The 17,907-nt window shown below is 42.5% G+C and overlaps 1 protein-coding gene across 3 annotated transcripts in view; it reads right to left on the reverse strand.

Annotated features, from left to right (window-relative positions):
• Positions 1 to 11,348, reverse strand: part of LOC122742532 (inter-alpha-trypsin inhibitor heavy chain H4-like) — a 38,581-nt gene extending 27,233 nt beyond the window's left edge. For 2 of the 3 annotated variants that reach the window (XM_043986833.1, XM_043986839.1), the window contains exons 1-2: positions 11,157 to 11,348; positions 10,119 to 10,279 (exon numbers count right to left, since the gene is read on the reverse strand). In XM_043986833.1, coding sequence (XP_043842768.1) covers positions 10,119 to 10,279; positions 11,157 to 11,237 — 242 coding nt within the window. In that variant the 5' untranslated portion in view covers positions 11,238 to 11,348. Of the gene's footprint in view, positions 1 to 2,093; positions 2,215 to 10,118; positions 10,280 to 11,156 lie in introns of those variants that run through there. The other variant, XM_043986847.1, reaches the window with a different exon arrangement.
• Positions 11,349 to 17,907: the final 6,559 nt, after the last annotated feature.

A 17,907-nucleotide genomic window follows, 5' to 3' on the forward strand; every position in this document is an offset into this window, starting at 1 on the left:
AAGTGCTGAGAGATGATGGACATAGAGAGCGCCAATTAGAATATGTTTGTTTATAAAATCTTACAGAGAAAGATAATGGAAAATTATTTGGGGGGGGTGTCTTGGGGGGGCAATGAGGGTTAAATGATTTGCCCAGGGTCACACAGCTAGTGTCAAGTGTCTGAGGCCGGATTTGAACTCAGGTCCTCCTTAATTCAGGGCTGGTGCTTTATCCACTGTGCCACCTGGCTGCCCCCAATGGAAAATTATTAACAGTATCACCTCATCAGACAAGAAAGGCAGTGGATAGTAAAATAATTTTTAAAAAAGCTTGGTAAGAGACTGAAATAAATAAAGTGACCTTGAAAATATTTTAAGTATGAAAATGGAAGGAAGAAAGCAAACAGAACAAAATAAGAAAAAAATCTGCAAAGCTTTTTAGAGAAAGTAATTTTTACCATCAAGGACAGTAGTCATCACAATGGGAATCTAACATCACAGTTCCTAATATATCCATAGAGGAGATAGAAAAGAACAAGGAAGAGAAAAGCAGCCAAATTAAACTATATGTGTGTGTATCTATATCTATCTATCTATTTGGGAGGTTCATCCTGGAGGCGACACAATTGTGAGGGCAGTGAGGATATTCAAAATCTATCTGAAAGAGAGGAAGAGATCAAAGACATGGGGGAAAAAATCTCAGACTTTCTTAATACTAAAAAAGAAGACTGGGAGAACATCAGTTACTACTGACATATGCCCAAGTTCCTAGATATATAAAAATTTTAGGATCATCTTCATGAACATCAAGGGTATAGTCAGTACAGTCAGTAGGGCACAGGAAGATTTTCAAAAGCAATTTTCCATAGTGGATCACACTTTACCATTACACAATTGATTAAAATATGTAGAAAATATGAGATCCCACTATGCTTATTATTTGTTGCCATTTCTTAAAGTTCGATTCAGTAGAGCAAAGTGTTGCCTTAAAAAGCTGTCTTCCTTACATGAACTGATGCTGAGTGAGATGAGCAGAACCAGGAGAACATTGTACACAGTTTCAACATTATGTGTTGATCAACTGTGATAGACTTAGCTCTTCTCAGCAATACAATGGTTCAAGATAGTTCCAAAGGACACATGATGGAAAATGCTCTCCAAATCCAGAAAAAAAAAGAACTGTTGAATCTGGATGCAGATTGAAAAATACTATTTCTATTGTTTTTGTGGTTTTTCCTTTTTGAGGTTTTTCCTTTTTGCTCTGATTCTTCTTTCACAGCATGACTAATGCAGAAATATGTTTGATGTGATTGTGCACATATAACCTATATCAGATTACTTGCTGTCTTGGGAAGGGGGGAGGAAGGGGAGGAAGGGAGAAAAATTTGAAACTAGAAATCTTATAAAAACAAATGCTGAAAACTATCTCTACATATACCTGGAAAATAATAAAATACTTTTATGAAAAAAAGCTATCTTCCAATGGACTATCTCCCATTGATATCATTCAAGAATTCATTGGACAGCTAGGTGGCACAGTAGATAAAGCATTGGCCTTGGATTCAGGAGGACCTGAGTTCAAATCCAGCCTCGGACACTTACTTGACACTTACTAGCTATGTGACCCTGGGCAAGTCACTTAAACCTCATTGCCCCACAAAAAGAAAGAAAGGAAAGAATTCGTGAAAGGTGGCTGACTAAATAAATGACTGAATGAAAAACCATTTATTAAGCAATTATTATATGCAAAGCACCGGGATACTCTATACAGCACCTGCAGAGGTGACTAATAGAGGAGACAATCGTATTTAATGACCCTCTTTTCATAAACAGCAAATGAATCAATAATAATAGCTAGCATCTAGGTGGTGCTTTAAGGTTTGCAAAGCACTTTGTGAATTTTATCTCATTTTATCTTCACAAAAACCAGGGAGTCGGGTGCTATTGTCCTTGCCATTTCACAGATAAAGAAACTGAGGCTGAGAGAGGTTAAATGACTTGGCCAGTACCAAATATCTGAGACTGGATTTGAAATCCAGTCTTCCTGACTTTCAGCCCAGCTTTCTATTCACTGCACCACCTAGCTGTTGTAAAAGAAGAAGACAGATGCTCACCAAAGGTATCTGGTACTCTTGATGGAGGTGATCCAGCACAGAGTTCAAGGTTAAAAAAAAAGTATTCCATATGGGTCTTGAGGTTCTCCAGATCCTCCTATTTGTGGCTGGCATTGTGCTCATTGCATCAAATTCTAGAACACTGCAGCACCTCCTAGAAGAGATCCATAATGCCTCACAATCCACCCAGGAAAAAGCTAGCAGATGAATAAAGTCTGTTACCTAGTTTATGACGAAGAGCTGCATGATCACCCCACAGAATGCGCTCATCAACTCATATATCCACAGCCAATAGTACAAATGGACAATGAGTTGGGCCTCGAATTAAACAGGTGGAAGAGAATGGATCAGGTGGATTGACTTCAGGAAATTATAATACTCAAAGACCCCAATTCTCTCCCAGAAACAAAGACCTGGCTTTTTAATACTAATAATCAATCACTATTGTGATATGTGAAGCTAAAGGAATGCAAAAAATTGAAAAATTAATATCACCAAGAGAGAAATGTAGAGATGCATGAATTGAGGGTATGAGTAGGCTGCAATATATAAAAATGAGCAACTTTAAGGAAGAAGAGTGAGGAAGGATGTCATCAGGGAAATATCTGATGGGAAAAGATGGGGGTGGCTACACGATGAGGGAAAAAAGATAGAAGATTTTATAGACCAAATCCTCCACTGTCATCCTTGAGAAGTCAGGTGAAAGTGAAAAAAGCCACCATTATGTTGAGTGAATCCCCAATGGTACACCTATGGAAAGACATGGAGAAGAGTCCCATGGGATGGGCAAGCATGAATGGGTTATGATCTGCATCATCCCAGGAAGCATTCACATCAATAAGATTGCAGATCCCTTTTCACATTTGAGAATTTGAGAGGAAAAGTGAATCCAAGAAGAAAGCTAACAAGTTTCATTTTGGACATGTTGAGCTCAAGATGTCAGGGAGTGGGATCCAGAAGACAGCTGGTAATGAGGAACTTGGAACTCTGGGAAGAAATAAGAGCAGGAGGTTGTTGTTGCTTGTCCTTTGTTCTGGAAGAAGACATCATTTTGATGTCATGACTTGCACTGAATAGGATTTAAGTGGGGGAGGGCTGTGCAAAGTCACTAGCCTCACTCTCTCCTCCAGAGTTATCTGGGTCCAGTGCAAGATAGATAGATAGAAAGATAGATAGATAGATAGTAGGTAGGTAGATATCAGGACTACTGGACATGGCCCCAGATGTTTAAGGCAATTGGGGTTAAATGACCTGCCTGGAGTCACACAGCTAGTGTCTGATATGAAATTTGAACTCAGGTCCTCCTGACTCCAGGACCAGTGCTCTATCCATTGTGCTACCTAGCTGCCCCAAAGAGCTAGATATGCAGTTATGGGAGGCATCTACATAAAGACAAGAAATGAATCAATGGGAACTGATGAGATCCCCAAGAGAGTAGGATAGTAAAGAAAAAAGTTCAAGATAGAATCCTGAGTTACACCTATGCATAGGAAGTAGGACTGAGAATCTAGCAAAGGAGATTGAGAAGGAGCAGAATAGAGGGGTGTTTGGGAAACCAGGGAAGTGACATATCATAAAGCCTCAGGGGAGGGGAGAACAGAGTATCCAGTGGGAACAGGTGGCTAACAATTTCAAAAACTACAGAGAAGCCAAGAAGGATGAAGTCTGAGAAAAGGCCCATGGTCTTGGTGATTAAGATCTTGTTGGGAGCCTTGGGACAAAGGAAGAGTAGACCCAGGGTCTGCCATCAGGATATTCACAGGCTAGGGAGACAGAAGGAATAGGACCAGCCTGACCCTCAGGGACCTCACAGTCAGAGGACAAAATCAGAGGAAACTCTGGCCCTGCTCTAAGGGAACTTGTTGTCCTCCATGGCCTTTCACTGGGCAGCCTGGGTAGAGACCTAATTTTTTGATAGATTGTTTAGATTTCTAGGTTGTTCAACTGGCACAGTGGATAGAGTGCTGGTCCCGGAGTCAAGAGGACCTGAGTTCAAATTTCACCTCAGACACTTACTAGCTGTGTGACACTGGGCAAATCACTTGACCCCAATTGCCTTAAACATCCAGGGCCATCTCCAGTCGTCCTGATGTATATCTTGCCACTTGACCCAAATGGCTCTGGAGGAGAGAGTGAGGCTGGTAACCTTGCACAGCCCTCTCTCACTTAAATCCAATTCACCGCAAGTCATGACATCACTCCTACGTCACGGTCCTCTTTGAGAACAACAACAAAAGGACAAACAACAACAACAAAAGTATCAGGGATCTGTGCTTTAAGGTGCTTGTCAAAGGACATTGACATTGACAAGACCATTGGGCTGATGTCTGGAGTATGGCACCACCTGTTGGACAAATTATATATTACATTTCTGAGCTAGTTAATTGTAAAGTGTGAAACTCTGGCTTCTGCAGGATGACAATAATTATGAGCTGCTGCTGCTGCTCTCAGCAAATGTACACACAGCCCACACCAAAAATTACACAATAAATGTTTCATGGTGCCTACTCTATGCAAGGAACTGTTCTAGGGATACTAGGGATGCAAAATAGAGAATCTGCAGCATGAATCATATCATGCTACAGAAACTAAGAATACTAAGGAAAAGAAGAATACCAACTTAGAGAGGAGGAGGAAGAGTATTCAAGTACGGAGGAAAGCCTGGGCAAAGGCACGGAGGAGGAAAACAAAATGCCAGTTTGGGAATATTGCTATTTATAGACTGGAATCCGATATTCCAAATATTTGGATCAACCAAGAAGTCTTTGGATAACTTCTGTAGGAATGGAAAAAGCCTACTACTAAAGGACCTTTCCTTACCAGAGATTGAGTCAGTATGATGCAAAGGAAAGATCCCTGAATTTGAAATCAGAAGACCTGTGTTCAAACCCCAGCTCTGCTATTTACCTGTGTAGCTGTGAGCAAATTACTTCACTCTGGGGGGGGGGGAGGTACCCTCAGTTTCCTTAGCTGTAAAATTGGACTAGATGACCTCTAAGGTACCTTCCGGCTCTAAATCTAGGGTCCTATGTATCTAGGATAATTATTGGCATTCAAATGATAATGCAAACAGATATAAATACAGTTAAAGGATTTGATGGATCCAGGGAATGATAAAATTAGGCTTATAAAGACTGAAAGAGGGGGCAGCTAGGTGACGCAGTGCATAGAGCACTGGCCCTGGAGTCAGGAGGACCTGGGTTCAAATCCAGCCTCAGACACTTGACAATTACTTGCTGTGTGACCCTGGGCAAGTCACTTAACCCCAATTGCCTCACCAAAATAAATAAATAAAGACTGAAAGAGGATGCCTATAGTAAGACTAGATATGAGACATGGTGGAGTTTATACCTATCTTCTCATCTCCCACAACTTTTGGGTATAGTTTAACTGGGGACCATGGCTGGGCCAGAGATAGAGGAGGGCAGGAAGCCTCCTCCTAGCTTTGTTGTTACCTTCTTGTGTACCCTGCAGAAGTCCTTTGCCTTCTCTTACCCTCAGTCTTCCCATCCTTAAAATGAGTATGTTGGATCAGAGTCTCTTGGTTTTCTTCCAGCTCCAACAATATGATTTCAGAGATTAGGTATCCATTGGGTGCTAGCTCCAGACCCCCTCCAACTGCACCTCTGCTGCAGGGTTTTTCATTCAAGACAAACATTTCCCTGATTTGCTGCCTAAGGGGACAAAAGGCTCCAGGTGCAGAGAGGCTATAGGGGCCCTGTATCACACAGCAAGTCAAGATGAGACATGATCAGGCTTTGTGATCTGCTCAGGTCCCAAGGAAAACAAAGCTGCAGCTAGTGCCCGCTGTATGCTGCTGGCATGGCCAATGTAGCCACACCAGGCTAACTGCTGGGTGGATCAGGGGCAAGGATTTGGTCTCATTTATAAACAGATTAAATTTTTGCCCTCCCCAGAGAGATGCCAAGGGCAGCAGAATGATGGGCTTAACATGACTCACAACCTCTCTTCCTCTAACCCAGGCATAGAATCAGGGACCTTCACTTCAGGGAATATCAAAGGGACATTCAGAAGTTACTTTATTTCCTCCTCATGTCTCTCAACTGGGACATTATTTGCCCCATCCCGGCTAGAGAAAACCATTCCCTAAGCCTGAGCTCCCCTCTTCATCTTTCCCCCAAATGTCTCCTTTCCTTTCCTTTCCTTTCCTTTCCTATCAAGTGTCTGAGGCCAGATTTGAACTCAGGTCCTTCTGAATCCAGGACCAGTGCTTTATGCACTGCGCCACCTAGCTGCACGCCCCCCCCCCCCCCCCCCCCCCCCCCCCCGCCAATGACTCTTGACAATGTCCTCCCCGCCTCACTCTTTGTCTAATTTTGTCAAAGGCCCAGGTCCTCTTTCCCCCTCCTCCTTCCTACTGTGACCCTGGGTTCAGCAGGGAAAGATGAACAAAGTTCTCTGCCTCACTGTAAACATTGCAAAATATGTCTGGAAGCAGCCCTAGGGCAGGATGGGAGAGAAGAGGGGGAGGGGAAGGGAGGGAAGAGCCAATGGCCCCAACAGGATGAGACAATGGCCTGACTGGATGAGAAGGGAGCTTCTATCCTTCAGTGCTTTCTTCCCTCCTTCTCTCCTTCTCTTCCCTTTCTCCACTTTCACCCCCCAGCAATGAAAGGCATGAAAGTCTCTTCTCTTGAGGTTCCTGTGACACCATTCTCTCCCAGTTCTCTTCCTACCTCTCTGACTGCCCCTTCTCAGTCTCTGCTGGATCATCATCCAAGTCATACCCACTGTCTGTGGGCATCCCTCAAGGCTCTGTCCTGGGCTCTCCTCTCTTCTATACATTTTTTTTTTTTGCGAGGCAATTGGGGTTAAGTGACTTGCCCAGGGTCACACAGCTAGTAAGTGTCAAGTGTCTGAGGCCAGATTTGAACTCAGGTCCTCCTGAATCCAGGGCCGGTGCTCTATCTACTGCGCCACCTAGCTGCCTCTTCTATACATTTTTCTTAATGAGCTCATCAATTCCTATGGACTCAATTTTCATCTTGATGATTCTCAATTCTACTTATCCGTCCCTAACATCTCTCTTGACCTCCAGCCTGTAACCAACTATCTACTAGACATCTCAAACTGGAAGACCTATAGACATCTTAAAATGAACACATCCAAAACAGGATCTTTTCTCCCAAACCTTCTGCTATTGCTATCAAGGGTACCACTATTCCTTCCCAGTCATCCAGGATTGCAACCTTATTGTCATCCTAAATTCTTCTTTCTCCCTTATCTCTCCCCTATATCCAATCAGTTGCCAAATGCTATCAAATCTACATTTACCATATCTCTCATATACAGTCCCTTCTCTCCATTTACAGAGCTACCCCCCCTGATGTGGGCCCTCACTATTTCATGCCTGAACTCTCGAAATACATTCAGGTCGGTCTCCTTGCCTCAAGTCTCTCTCCCACTGTAGTCCATCCTCCACTCAGCTGTAAAATTGATCTTCTTGAAGCTCAAGTCTGATCATGTCACATACACACACACACACACACACACACACACACACACCCCTCCCTGTTTACTCCAGGATCATATATAAACCACCCTATTTGGCTTTTTTTTTTTTTTTAGTAAAGCAATTGGGGTTAAGTGACTTGCCCAGGGTCACACAGCTAGTAAGTGTTAAGTGTCTGAGGCCAAATTTGAACTCAGGTACTCCTGACTCCAGGGCCGGTGCTCTATCCACTGTGCCACCTAGCTGCCCCCTATTTGGCTTTTAAAGCCCTTCCTAGACTGGCGCCCTCCACACTTCACTTCCACATAGTTCACAATCCAGTGTTTCTAACCTCCTTGTACAAGACAGTCCTTCTCCTGACTCCATGCATTTCCACTGGCTGTTTTCCATGCCTTGAACTCTCTGCCCCCTGGCTCCTCTGACTTTCTCCAAGTCTCATCTAAAATCCCACCTTCATGGGGGAAGCTAGGTAGTGCAGTGGATAAAGCACCAGCCCTGGATTCAGAGGACCTGAGTTCAAATCCGGCCTCAGACACTTGACACTTACTAGCTGTGTGACCCTGGGCATGTCACTTAACCCCCATTGCCCTGGAAAAAAACAAAAATAAATTGAAAAAATAAAATAAAATCCCTCCTTCTGCAAGAAGCCTTTGCTTGTCCCCCTTCATGCTCATCCCTTCCACCTGAGATTAACTCTGTCTATAGCTTACATGTACATGTGTCTCCCATTAGACTGTGAAATCCTTGAGAGTAGACACTGTTTTTGCCTTTCTTTGTATCCTCAGCACTTAGCGTAGTTTCTGGAACATGGTAGGAGCTTAATAAATGTTTGTTGACTGTCCAGGTATCTTTAGAAAGAGGGAAATGGTAAGGGGCTTACCATTGAAGGGGAAAGAGAATGGAGGGGGGAGTAACCAAAATAGGCAGGCAGTCATTTAATCCTAGAGGCGAACGGGACCTGTGAGGTCATAACGAATCCAAATCCCAGGGTTGACTGACTCCCTTGGGATCTTTCTCCTTTCTTGCCTTTAAAGACATCATACTCTTGGTTATCCTCCCACCTCTTTAAGCACTCTGCTGCTATTTCACTGACTTTCCATGTTCTTCTTGCACAAATGAGACAGGAAAGCTGGGCGCAGTGATTTCTCATATGGTTGCTGCCTGAGAGTATCCTCTGTCACTGTCACTCTCATTCACTCAAAGGGCTTTGATCGCTGCCTCTGTATGCATGATGATCAAACCAGTGGTCAAGGCCCTGACCACTCTACTGAGCTCTAGATTCTCATCCCTATCTCTCTGAAGGTCAAGTTCTAAAGCATATTTATTCCTGTTATATTTCAACTACAATCTATTTCTGTTATATTTCAACTGCTAATTCCACATTATTTTCAATGTTCTAGCCCCAAGTGATCATTATTTTGGGGGACCGCAGGGCAATGAAGGTTAAGTGACTTGCCCAGGGTCACACAGCTAGTAAGTGTCAAGTGTTTGACGCTGGATTTGAACTCAGGTCCTCCTGAATCCAGGGCTGGAGTTTTATCCACTGTGCCACCTAGTTGTACTCCTCCCCACACCCCCAGTAATCACTTTGAAGCTTAATTCTTCTGTTGTCCAATATATTAAGTACCTCTCCCATCTTTCTATCATCTGCAAAGGCACAAGACAGTCTCCTGTGTCTTCATCCGTGTCATTGATAAATATTTTTGAACAGAACATGGAGATAAAATTTCTAACCAGGCAAATGAAGAATTTCTTAGGTCATGTTTCTGGCAAAAAAAAAAGACCCCTCCACCAAGTATCTAGAGAGCTGACATTCCCTATTATTATTCTATCTTGCCTCTGTGTCAGTTTCGTGATCTGCAGGTAGTCTAATGAAATGAAAAGAGCACCAAACTTGTGTTTAGAAAATTTGTATTCAAGGTCACTTCAGAGAATTTATTGCTGTATATCCTTGTAAATTTCACTCAATTTCTCTGTGCCTCTGTTTCTTTAGGTGAAAAGTGAGAATATCAATATTTGCAGTGAATATCTCTAACAGTTGTTCTGAGGACAACACTCTAAAAACTTTCAATTACTATTGGGAAAGTATCATCTATGCCCTCCATCTGGCCAGATAGTTTGTAGTATATTCCTATAGGAATAGTTGTTCCCTTTCTCTTTCCTTTTATTCTTATCTAAATTTTCTCCACCTAAATTTATTTCTTGGGTCCATGAATTTCCATGCAGATGCAGACTCTCAATTTAAAAAAAAACTAGGTGTGATATTAAATTGCAGCAGTCTAATTATGAGTCTCATCTGACTAAGTCTTCATGAGTCATATTAATTATTTATTCTTTTGTTAGTTATATATTTTTATTTATTAGTTATATAGTACAAATTATTATTTGTACTAAAATGTCAAGCTCACTCTGTCCATTACCCATGTTCTGCATATTAGTGTATATACATCAGGTCGTGAACCCTGTCCCTGAAACTCTTTATTAGGGGAGCTGGGGCACAGAGGATGTTGAAGTATGAAGGTAATTGGAAGCTGTTAAGGATCGATACCTACATGGAAAAGTTGGTGATGAAGGCTGTCTGGGGCATCTCCACCTGGAAGGTGACCTCTTGGGCTTGTTCAGCCTTATTGACCACATGGCTGGTGATGGTCGTGTGGGCAAATCGTGATGTGATCTTGGAGTCCATGGTGAGACTGTAGAAATCAATGCCATCCTAGAGTATGAATGATACCAGAAGACGGAGACACAATGGGAGCATCTCTGGTTGTCTCTGCCAGCCCTCCCTGGCCCTCCCGGGCTAATCACACGCCAATTAATCACTACGGGCATCAGACAATGGGGCAGTGTAGCCGATCCCCATTGCTAAGGATGTGATTGAAAGTTTAGGAATGGGGGAGCAGGAGTGGGAAGATTGAGCTTCATTGGGAAATTTGGGTTCTAGTCCTGCCCATGCTGACTTGTTTGGCAACTTGGATCAAGTCATTTAATCTTTTTTTTTTTTTTTTTAGTGAGGCAATTGGGGGAGTCATTTAATCTTTCTGGGCTTCTGTCTCTCCCTTTTGAAGATGAGGAGAACGAAGCCCATCCTCATCTCTCATCAAGCGCTGATGGTAGTTAAGGTAGGTGGAAGCTAGAAGTGTTTGGGGAGTGAGCACAGAGCCTTTGGAATCCCAAGACTTCTCCCACCTCTGCCCTAAGGGAGAGCCATTTCCGTAGGACAGATCTCCCTCACCAACCCAAGGTCCATGGCAGTCTTGTTCTGGCCTTCCATAGATTCAACTCTCCAAATTTCTGGGCTATTTAGTACCCCGCCCCCACTGTCACTGCCATACAATCCACATACCACCTCTGCCATCACTCAGTTCCCCAATAACACTCACTCCCAGATTCCTGGTATATCCTACTAGGCTCCCCAGAATATTCGATCCAAAGGCCCCTCCAGATGGACTCAGCATTGGATACACTCATACCCTCCTACCTCTACATAGGCACACAGATATGCAAACATACTTCCAAATATTTGTGCCAGTATAAGTTCACACATATGCAGTCATACGTGCTCATGAACACACATACACACAGACAGGTACCTCCTGGGCAGCAATGGGGCTGAAGGAGGCCAGCAGAAGAAAGAGAATGGCAAGTAGCAGGGTATGGGCTAGAGCCTTCATCCTGGTTGTATAGGGATAGGAGGGGTCAGAATTTAGAAGCTTCTATGAATTAGTAACTCTCCCTTCCTCCCTTCCCTCACTTGGTGCCATCCTGACCCTAGAGGATAGATTCCAGGAAGCTGGTCCCAAGGTGGTAGATATTTACTAAGCAAATGCAAAAGCTCAAGAGAAGTTGCCAGGCTCCACCTCCCAATAGGCCTTTGATCTATTGAGAAACACCTTCCCCTCCTCCCCCAGACAGGAAAGCTTGGAATAGCCTCCCTCTGCACTGACAATGGTCAGACCACACCACCCACTGACCTCCCCTTTCTCAGCCTTGTTTTCTGGACCACAGGCCTCTTTTTCAACTCTAGCACTTTGGCTAGGTCATACTGGGCTAGGATGAAAGAGTGATACAGAAAAGGAGGAGTAATGGGCTTGCAACCCATTCAGAAGGGAATAGTGTCAAGGTAAATTTTATTCAATACAAAAGTATTTGTAGCACTTTTGAGGCAGCTCCTAACTTCCAGAGTGGGTCCCCCAGAGGAGACTAGCCCAGGTTTGAAGTATTCTATGGATCTACAGCTCCAAAAAAAAAAAAATCACAGCTCAGGAGCCCCCATCAATGTATTTAATTTAATTGTTAGGCAGAAGACACAATTAGTTCAGAGGAAAGGCATTTAATGAATAATATAGTGATAAAATAATAAATTGTATAGTGAGATAGAGCAAGAAATAATAAATTATTTTCTCCACAAACATGAGGCAAGCTATCCCACAAATATACACAGCATCAATGGGAAGATATAAGAGGGGACACACATAGGGAACATTTGTGGACAGTGTGCATTTATGGGGATAATTCTCATCTCTGATGGTGTAGAGCAACTGATGTCTTTTGGTGATATTGTTATTCTCTTCCCTCTTGGTGCACTGTCTCTACCAGATGCTGCTTCACTGCACATGAAGCTTGTGCCAGTCTCCAATGACTACATATTCTCCATCAACCACTGCCAAGTATACCCCCAATGCAGAACTTCCCTGCTTCTAGTTTCTGACTTTAGTTAAAGGCCTTGGCTTTAATGCTATATCTTCCTGATGGAAAGAGTGAACTCTGTTGTAGTTTTTAAGTTCAAAGTCCTGAGTCTTTTTTAAAGTTTGTTTAAAAAATTATCAGCCCACTCGTCCACCAGAGGATCAGCAACAGCCCCCACCCCCACCCCTTAGAAACAGAACAGAACAGAACAAAGCACTTTTCTTGATTTTTTTCCCCTAACAGGTGACCTGTGTTCCTATCCAAAGCTTGGCCAAAGCTCCTAATTTTCAGGAGGAGAGTCTTTGCCACAGGCATTAAGATCATTAGAACAAAAGGAAGCAATGTTCCTGGATAAACAGTTCATTCTCTCAAGCAGAACTTCCTGGCAGGGACTTGGGTCTCTGTCAAAAATCTTACTCTAGTTTATGGTGAGCATTCCACATGTCTCCTGCTTTTAATCTCTGAAGGCTAGATTATACCTGGTAATCTCCTGTTCAGCAGCTACTTTTCCCCAAAATTTCCAAGGGCTTTGAGTTGCCACAGTCCCAGGCATTTCATGGGGTCAGACCTGGCCACTTGCCTCCCCTCTTCTGGCTTTGCCCCGGGCCTTTCTCCAGGGACCAGACTGTGCCACTCACCTGATTTCCAGCCTTAATATTCACCCTAGGGCTTTTTCTAGCACTTCTTCAGCCATTCCTGGATCTATACCTATACTTTGGCTATCAGATTCCATTCAGGCTTCTGTCACAACCCCATGCCAACACATCTTGCATTGTCATCTTCTGTCTCCCGCTGCCCAGAGTCCCATAGGCCATTGCTCTTCCTGTTCCTGCATGCTCTGAGGTCGGCCTCCCAAGATACAACATTGCTAACTGCCATGAGGTTGGATTTTGAGGAAGTACTTGGACAATCTAATCACTTGCTTCCTTCAGTAGACCTCACTCCAATCACTTACACTCTACTTGGACTCACTTCTCAAGAGCTAGCACACTCCCATTCCCTTATATACTCCCAATCCTAGTGACTCTACTTGCTCTCTATGTACAAACTCCATTCCCCAGTTGCCTACCCCTCATCCTTTCTCCCCCACTCCAGATCTTCCTGTCCCTTCCATTATGTTCTGTTGAATGTCTGCTCCATGATTTTTTCCTCCTCAACCATTTCTTTCTTCACTCCTTCAGTATCCTGGCACTCACTAAGAACTGGCTTTGTTCCGAAGACCCTAAATCCCTGCCTTTCCTTTCCGGTCCTCATCCTCCTAGCCCCTATGACTCACTAGTCATGATGAGGGACTTGGAAACTCTTTGTTCCTTATTGCCATTTCTTGGGTCTCCCTCTACCATCATGAGGCAGCAACCTCTACTCTTTTGATGTTCATTCAATTCAGATTCATTACTCAATCCAGATCCTGGTGGCTCAGATATTCTCTTTTCTATCTCAATGAGTGTAGTAACTACCTTACAGCCTATACGTCCCAACTCATTCCCTCGGACTAGGGGACTTCAACATGCATAGTGATGCTCTCTCAAACAACTTATCAATCGACTCAATTCCCATGCCCCATTCATCTGTTCATCCATTTCACCTCTGCTACTTACACAAGTGGTTACACCCTTGATCTTGCCATCACCCACAACTGTTCTACTTCCATGTTCATGAACTCTAAAATTCCCTTATCTGATCATACTCTTTTATCATTCCTTCTTTCCTTATGCCCTTTAAACCTAACCCCCTTTTTCATCTTCAGTGTAACCTTCATTCCTTCCTTCCCTCTATCCTTTCTCAAGCCATTATCCCTGAACTGAATGTACCCTTCACTTTTCCCTATCTTGACCCTTTGGTCACTCAGTTGAATTCCACACTATACTCTTGAATCTTTCGTCCATGGGAAGAACAACATATTAACCCTTCCTTCCTTGCGGGTCAGGCTAATTTTTCCTTAAAAATATTGAGATATGGGGGCATCTGGGTGGTACAGTGGATAAAGCACCGGCCCTGGATTCAGGAGGACCTGAGTTGAAATCCGGCTTCAGACACTTGACACTTATTAACTATGTGACCCTGGGCAAGTCATTTAACCCTCATTGCCCCAGTCAGAGAGAGAGAGAGAGAGAGAGAGAGAGAGAGAGAGAGAGAGAGAGAGAGAGAGAGAGAAGGGGAAAAAAGGGGGGGAAAAAGAAAAAAAAATTTTGAGATATTCCTCAAAATTTGGTCTGTTGCTATCAGTTTTTTCGCAGGTGCTGACCTGCAGACAAAATAGCCAAAGGACCTGGTGTGGGAGGATTGTTCTTAGAGATTTGGTTAGTGGATCACAATAGTTAACACAGGCAAGGGAGCTAGGAACTTTGTCAGAATCAACTAGAAGTATGTTCAATGCCTATTCTTATAGAATTTCATTGTTCTCTGTTATGGCTAAGTAAAGTTCCTTTTGTTAACTGTTGAAAGACTTATGAGTGTCTCATTTTGTTCCAATATTTAACCTAAACTACCAGGGGACTGGCCTGAGTCACGCAGACCAGAACACCTTTTCATATATATCATCATCAACCATGCTTTCCCTAATCCCAATCAATCCTGGACACTTCTACCACTTCTACTTTTGCTCCTACTCACTTGCCACTAATTAGAGCTAGAGAAAATCAGAAAATTGTGTTCATTGAATCCACCATAAATTTATGTTACATACTCTCAACTTTTCCTTCACCAGAGGAGTCAAACATATAAACAATATTTCCAAGTGCAGCCCGAACCAGATTAAAATGTAATTGGGAAGGGGCAGCTAGGTGGTGCAGTGGATAGAGCACTGGCCCTGGATTCAGGAGGACCTGAATTCAAATCCAGCCTCAGACACTTAATACTTACTAGCTGTGTGACCCTGGGCAAGTCACTTAACCCCAATTGCCTCACCAAAAAAAAAATGTAATTGGGAAATATTTTTAAATGGGTGGAGGAGGAGTGAGAGGGAGAAAATTTGGAACTAAAGATTTTGTAAATTGAATGTTAAAATAAATAATACTTTTTTTAAAGAGAAAAGAATAGTGAGCAGAGCAGGACCAAGTTGGAGACTAATGAGAGAGCAGAAGCATGTTGGGATCAAGCCAAGACCCCTAGTACTTTGTTTAACTTTAGGACTTTGTGAGAAGCCTTTCCAGGAGGGGGAGAATTGGAATCTGAGTGCCTGAACCATGTTCTTTTGAGTTCCTGGGATTTGACTTGCCTGATCTGAGAAATATTTGTGGATTTTCATTCTGCTGATTTAATGTATTTGGTTTTATTCCTTTATAATGGCATAATTAAAGAAATGTATATATATATATATATATTTGTTTGTTTGTTTGTTTGTTTTTTTAATGTATGAGGTATTTTATTTTTTCCATTACATGTAAAGATAGTTCTCAACTTTTGTTTATACATGCTTTACAATTTCAGATTTTTCTCCCTCCCACCCCTCCCTCCCCCCTCCCCTAGACAGCTGTTTGTTTGTTTTTTGTTGCAGTTTATTTGGTTTTGTGTGTGTGTGTTTTTGTTTTGTTTTGTTTTGTTTTGGGGTTTTTTGGTAACCTCAATTGAAATGCAACAGGGATAGGATGAACAGAGTACTAGCAGGAGCTGAGCCAAGAATCTGGTTGGACAGATCTCCATTAAACCCTTAGACTAATGAGTTATATGCTGCTACTTGCAAAGGACAGGCGATAGGGGAGCTAGAAAGGACTTGGCATTCCTCTCTCCCCCAGAATTCCCTCTGCTGTTGAGTTGGGGTGCATAACAGTAAAAATAAATGACTGATGACCCTAAGTTCTTAGTAAACAAGATTAGGTAACTGGTCAGCAGCAACCTCTGGTGGTTAAAGCCTAAAAATTAATCAACTATTGGTGAGACATTTGGTAGGTGCTAGGACAAAAAAGAGGAATGAAATAGTTCCTGTCCTCAAGAAGCATAGATTCTCCTGGAGGGGCAACAGATAAATAGATAAATATAATATAATTTGAAGACCTCTTCAGATGAATACCAACTGAGGAATGGAGCATCGGAAGGGTTTCCTTTATTAGATAACACCTGAAATGAGTCTTAAATAACCTTTGGGGTTTGAAAAGCACCCTCCAAATGTTGCCTCATTTGATCCTCATGAGGCAGGTGCTATTGTTGTCCCCATTTTGCAGATGATGAGACTGAAGTTGATTGACTTGCTCACAGTCAGGCAGCTCCTTGTGTGAGGCAAGATTTGAACTCAGATCTTCCTGACTCTAGGTTCAGTCCAGGTCCACTGTACCACCAAGCTGCCTCAATAAAAAGGCAGCCTTGAAGAAAGCCAAGATCTCTTAGAGGCAGAGCCGAAGGAGGAACACATCCCAGGCAACATAGAGCTTGCAAACAGGTAGGCTTGGACCTGTGATTTTATTTGATGAGGAAAGTCTACCAATGCAAGTTAGCACATTCTTTACCATTTATAGAGTTGCTTAGAATACTGATGTCAAACTCAAAGAGAAACAGGGGTCACTAAACTTTACATAAGGATCCCTGCTGGCTGCAAATTGATTTCGAAAACCACAGATTAACATTATTTATGTTCTATTGTGTTTTCATTTATTTTGTTAAACATTTCTTTTTATGTGTAAACCTAGTTAAAAGATAACCAGTTTAAAAGAATCTGGCTTTTAAAATATTTGTTAAATATTACATTACTTGTTAATTATTTCCCAGTTCCTTTTTAATCTGTTGAAGACTGTACTCTGGGAGTTTTGCCACAAGTGGATGTGTTTGACATCTTGGGCTTAGGGTTATTCAGTCATTTCAGTTGTGTCTGATTCTTCATAACCCTGTGGACCTCTGTCCATGGGGTTTTCTTGGCAAATATACTGGACTGGTTTGCCATTACCTTCTCCAGGGGATTAAGACAAACAGAGGTTAAGTGACTTAACCAAGGTCACATAGCTAGGCAGTTTCTGAGGCTGGATTTGAACTCAGGTGTTCCTGACTCTAAGCCTGATGCTCTATCAACTGTGCCACCTAGTCACTTCCAGGCTTAGAGTACTGAGAATTTTAGTAATTTGTCCCTAGTGACATAGCCTCTATATGTTACAGATAAAAGGTCAGGCTCCTAACTCTGAGACCTGCTTTTCATCTACTAACCCAGGGTTTCCATTCAATGGAATATCAAAATCGGGGGAAACTAGTGGGCCAGTTTGGAATGGAAAGCACATGAGTGGGAATAACTAACTGGAAATAAGTCTGGAAAGACAAGTTGGAACCAGATTGTGGCAGGTTTATACTTTTCATCTATTACTGAAAATGATAAGGTAAATTACTGACTATGCGATCACTAAACCAGAGAAAGTTGTCTTATAATCACAATTACATTTCTTTTTTTTCCTTTCTCTTTTTCTTTCTTTTTTTTTTTTTTTGTCGGACAATGAGGGTTAAGTGAGTTGCTCAGGGTTACACAGCTAGTAAGTGTCAAGTGTCTGAGGCCACATTTGAACTCAGGTCCTCCTGAATCCAAAGCCAGTGCTTTATCCACTGTGCCACCTAGCAGCCCCCCACAATTACATTTGTAATAGTGATTATAAAAAATAAACAAATAAAAATAAATAGATCAACTGAGCAAGTGAAGATGGACACGCTAGAGCTAAAGTGCACATGTTAAAAAGATCTATG

Source organism: Dromiciops gliroides, chromosome 1, assembly GCF_019393635.1.
Source record: "Dromiciops gliroides isolate mDroGli1 chromosome 1, mDroGli1.pri, whole genome shotgun sequence".
NCBI lineage: Eukaryota > Metazoa > Chordata > Mammalia > Microbiotheria > Microbiotheriidae > Dromiciops > Dromiciops gliroides.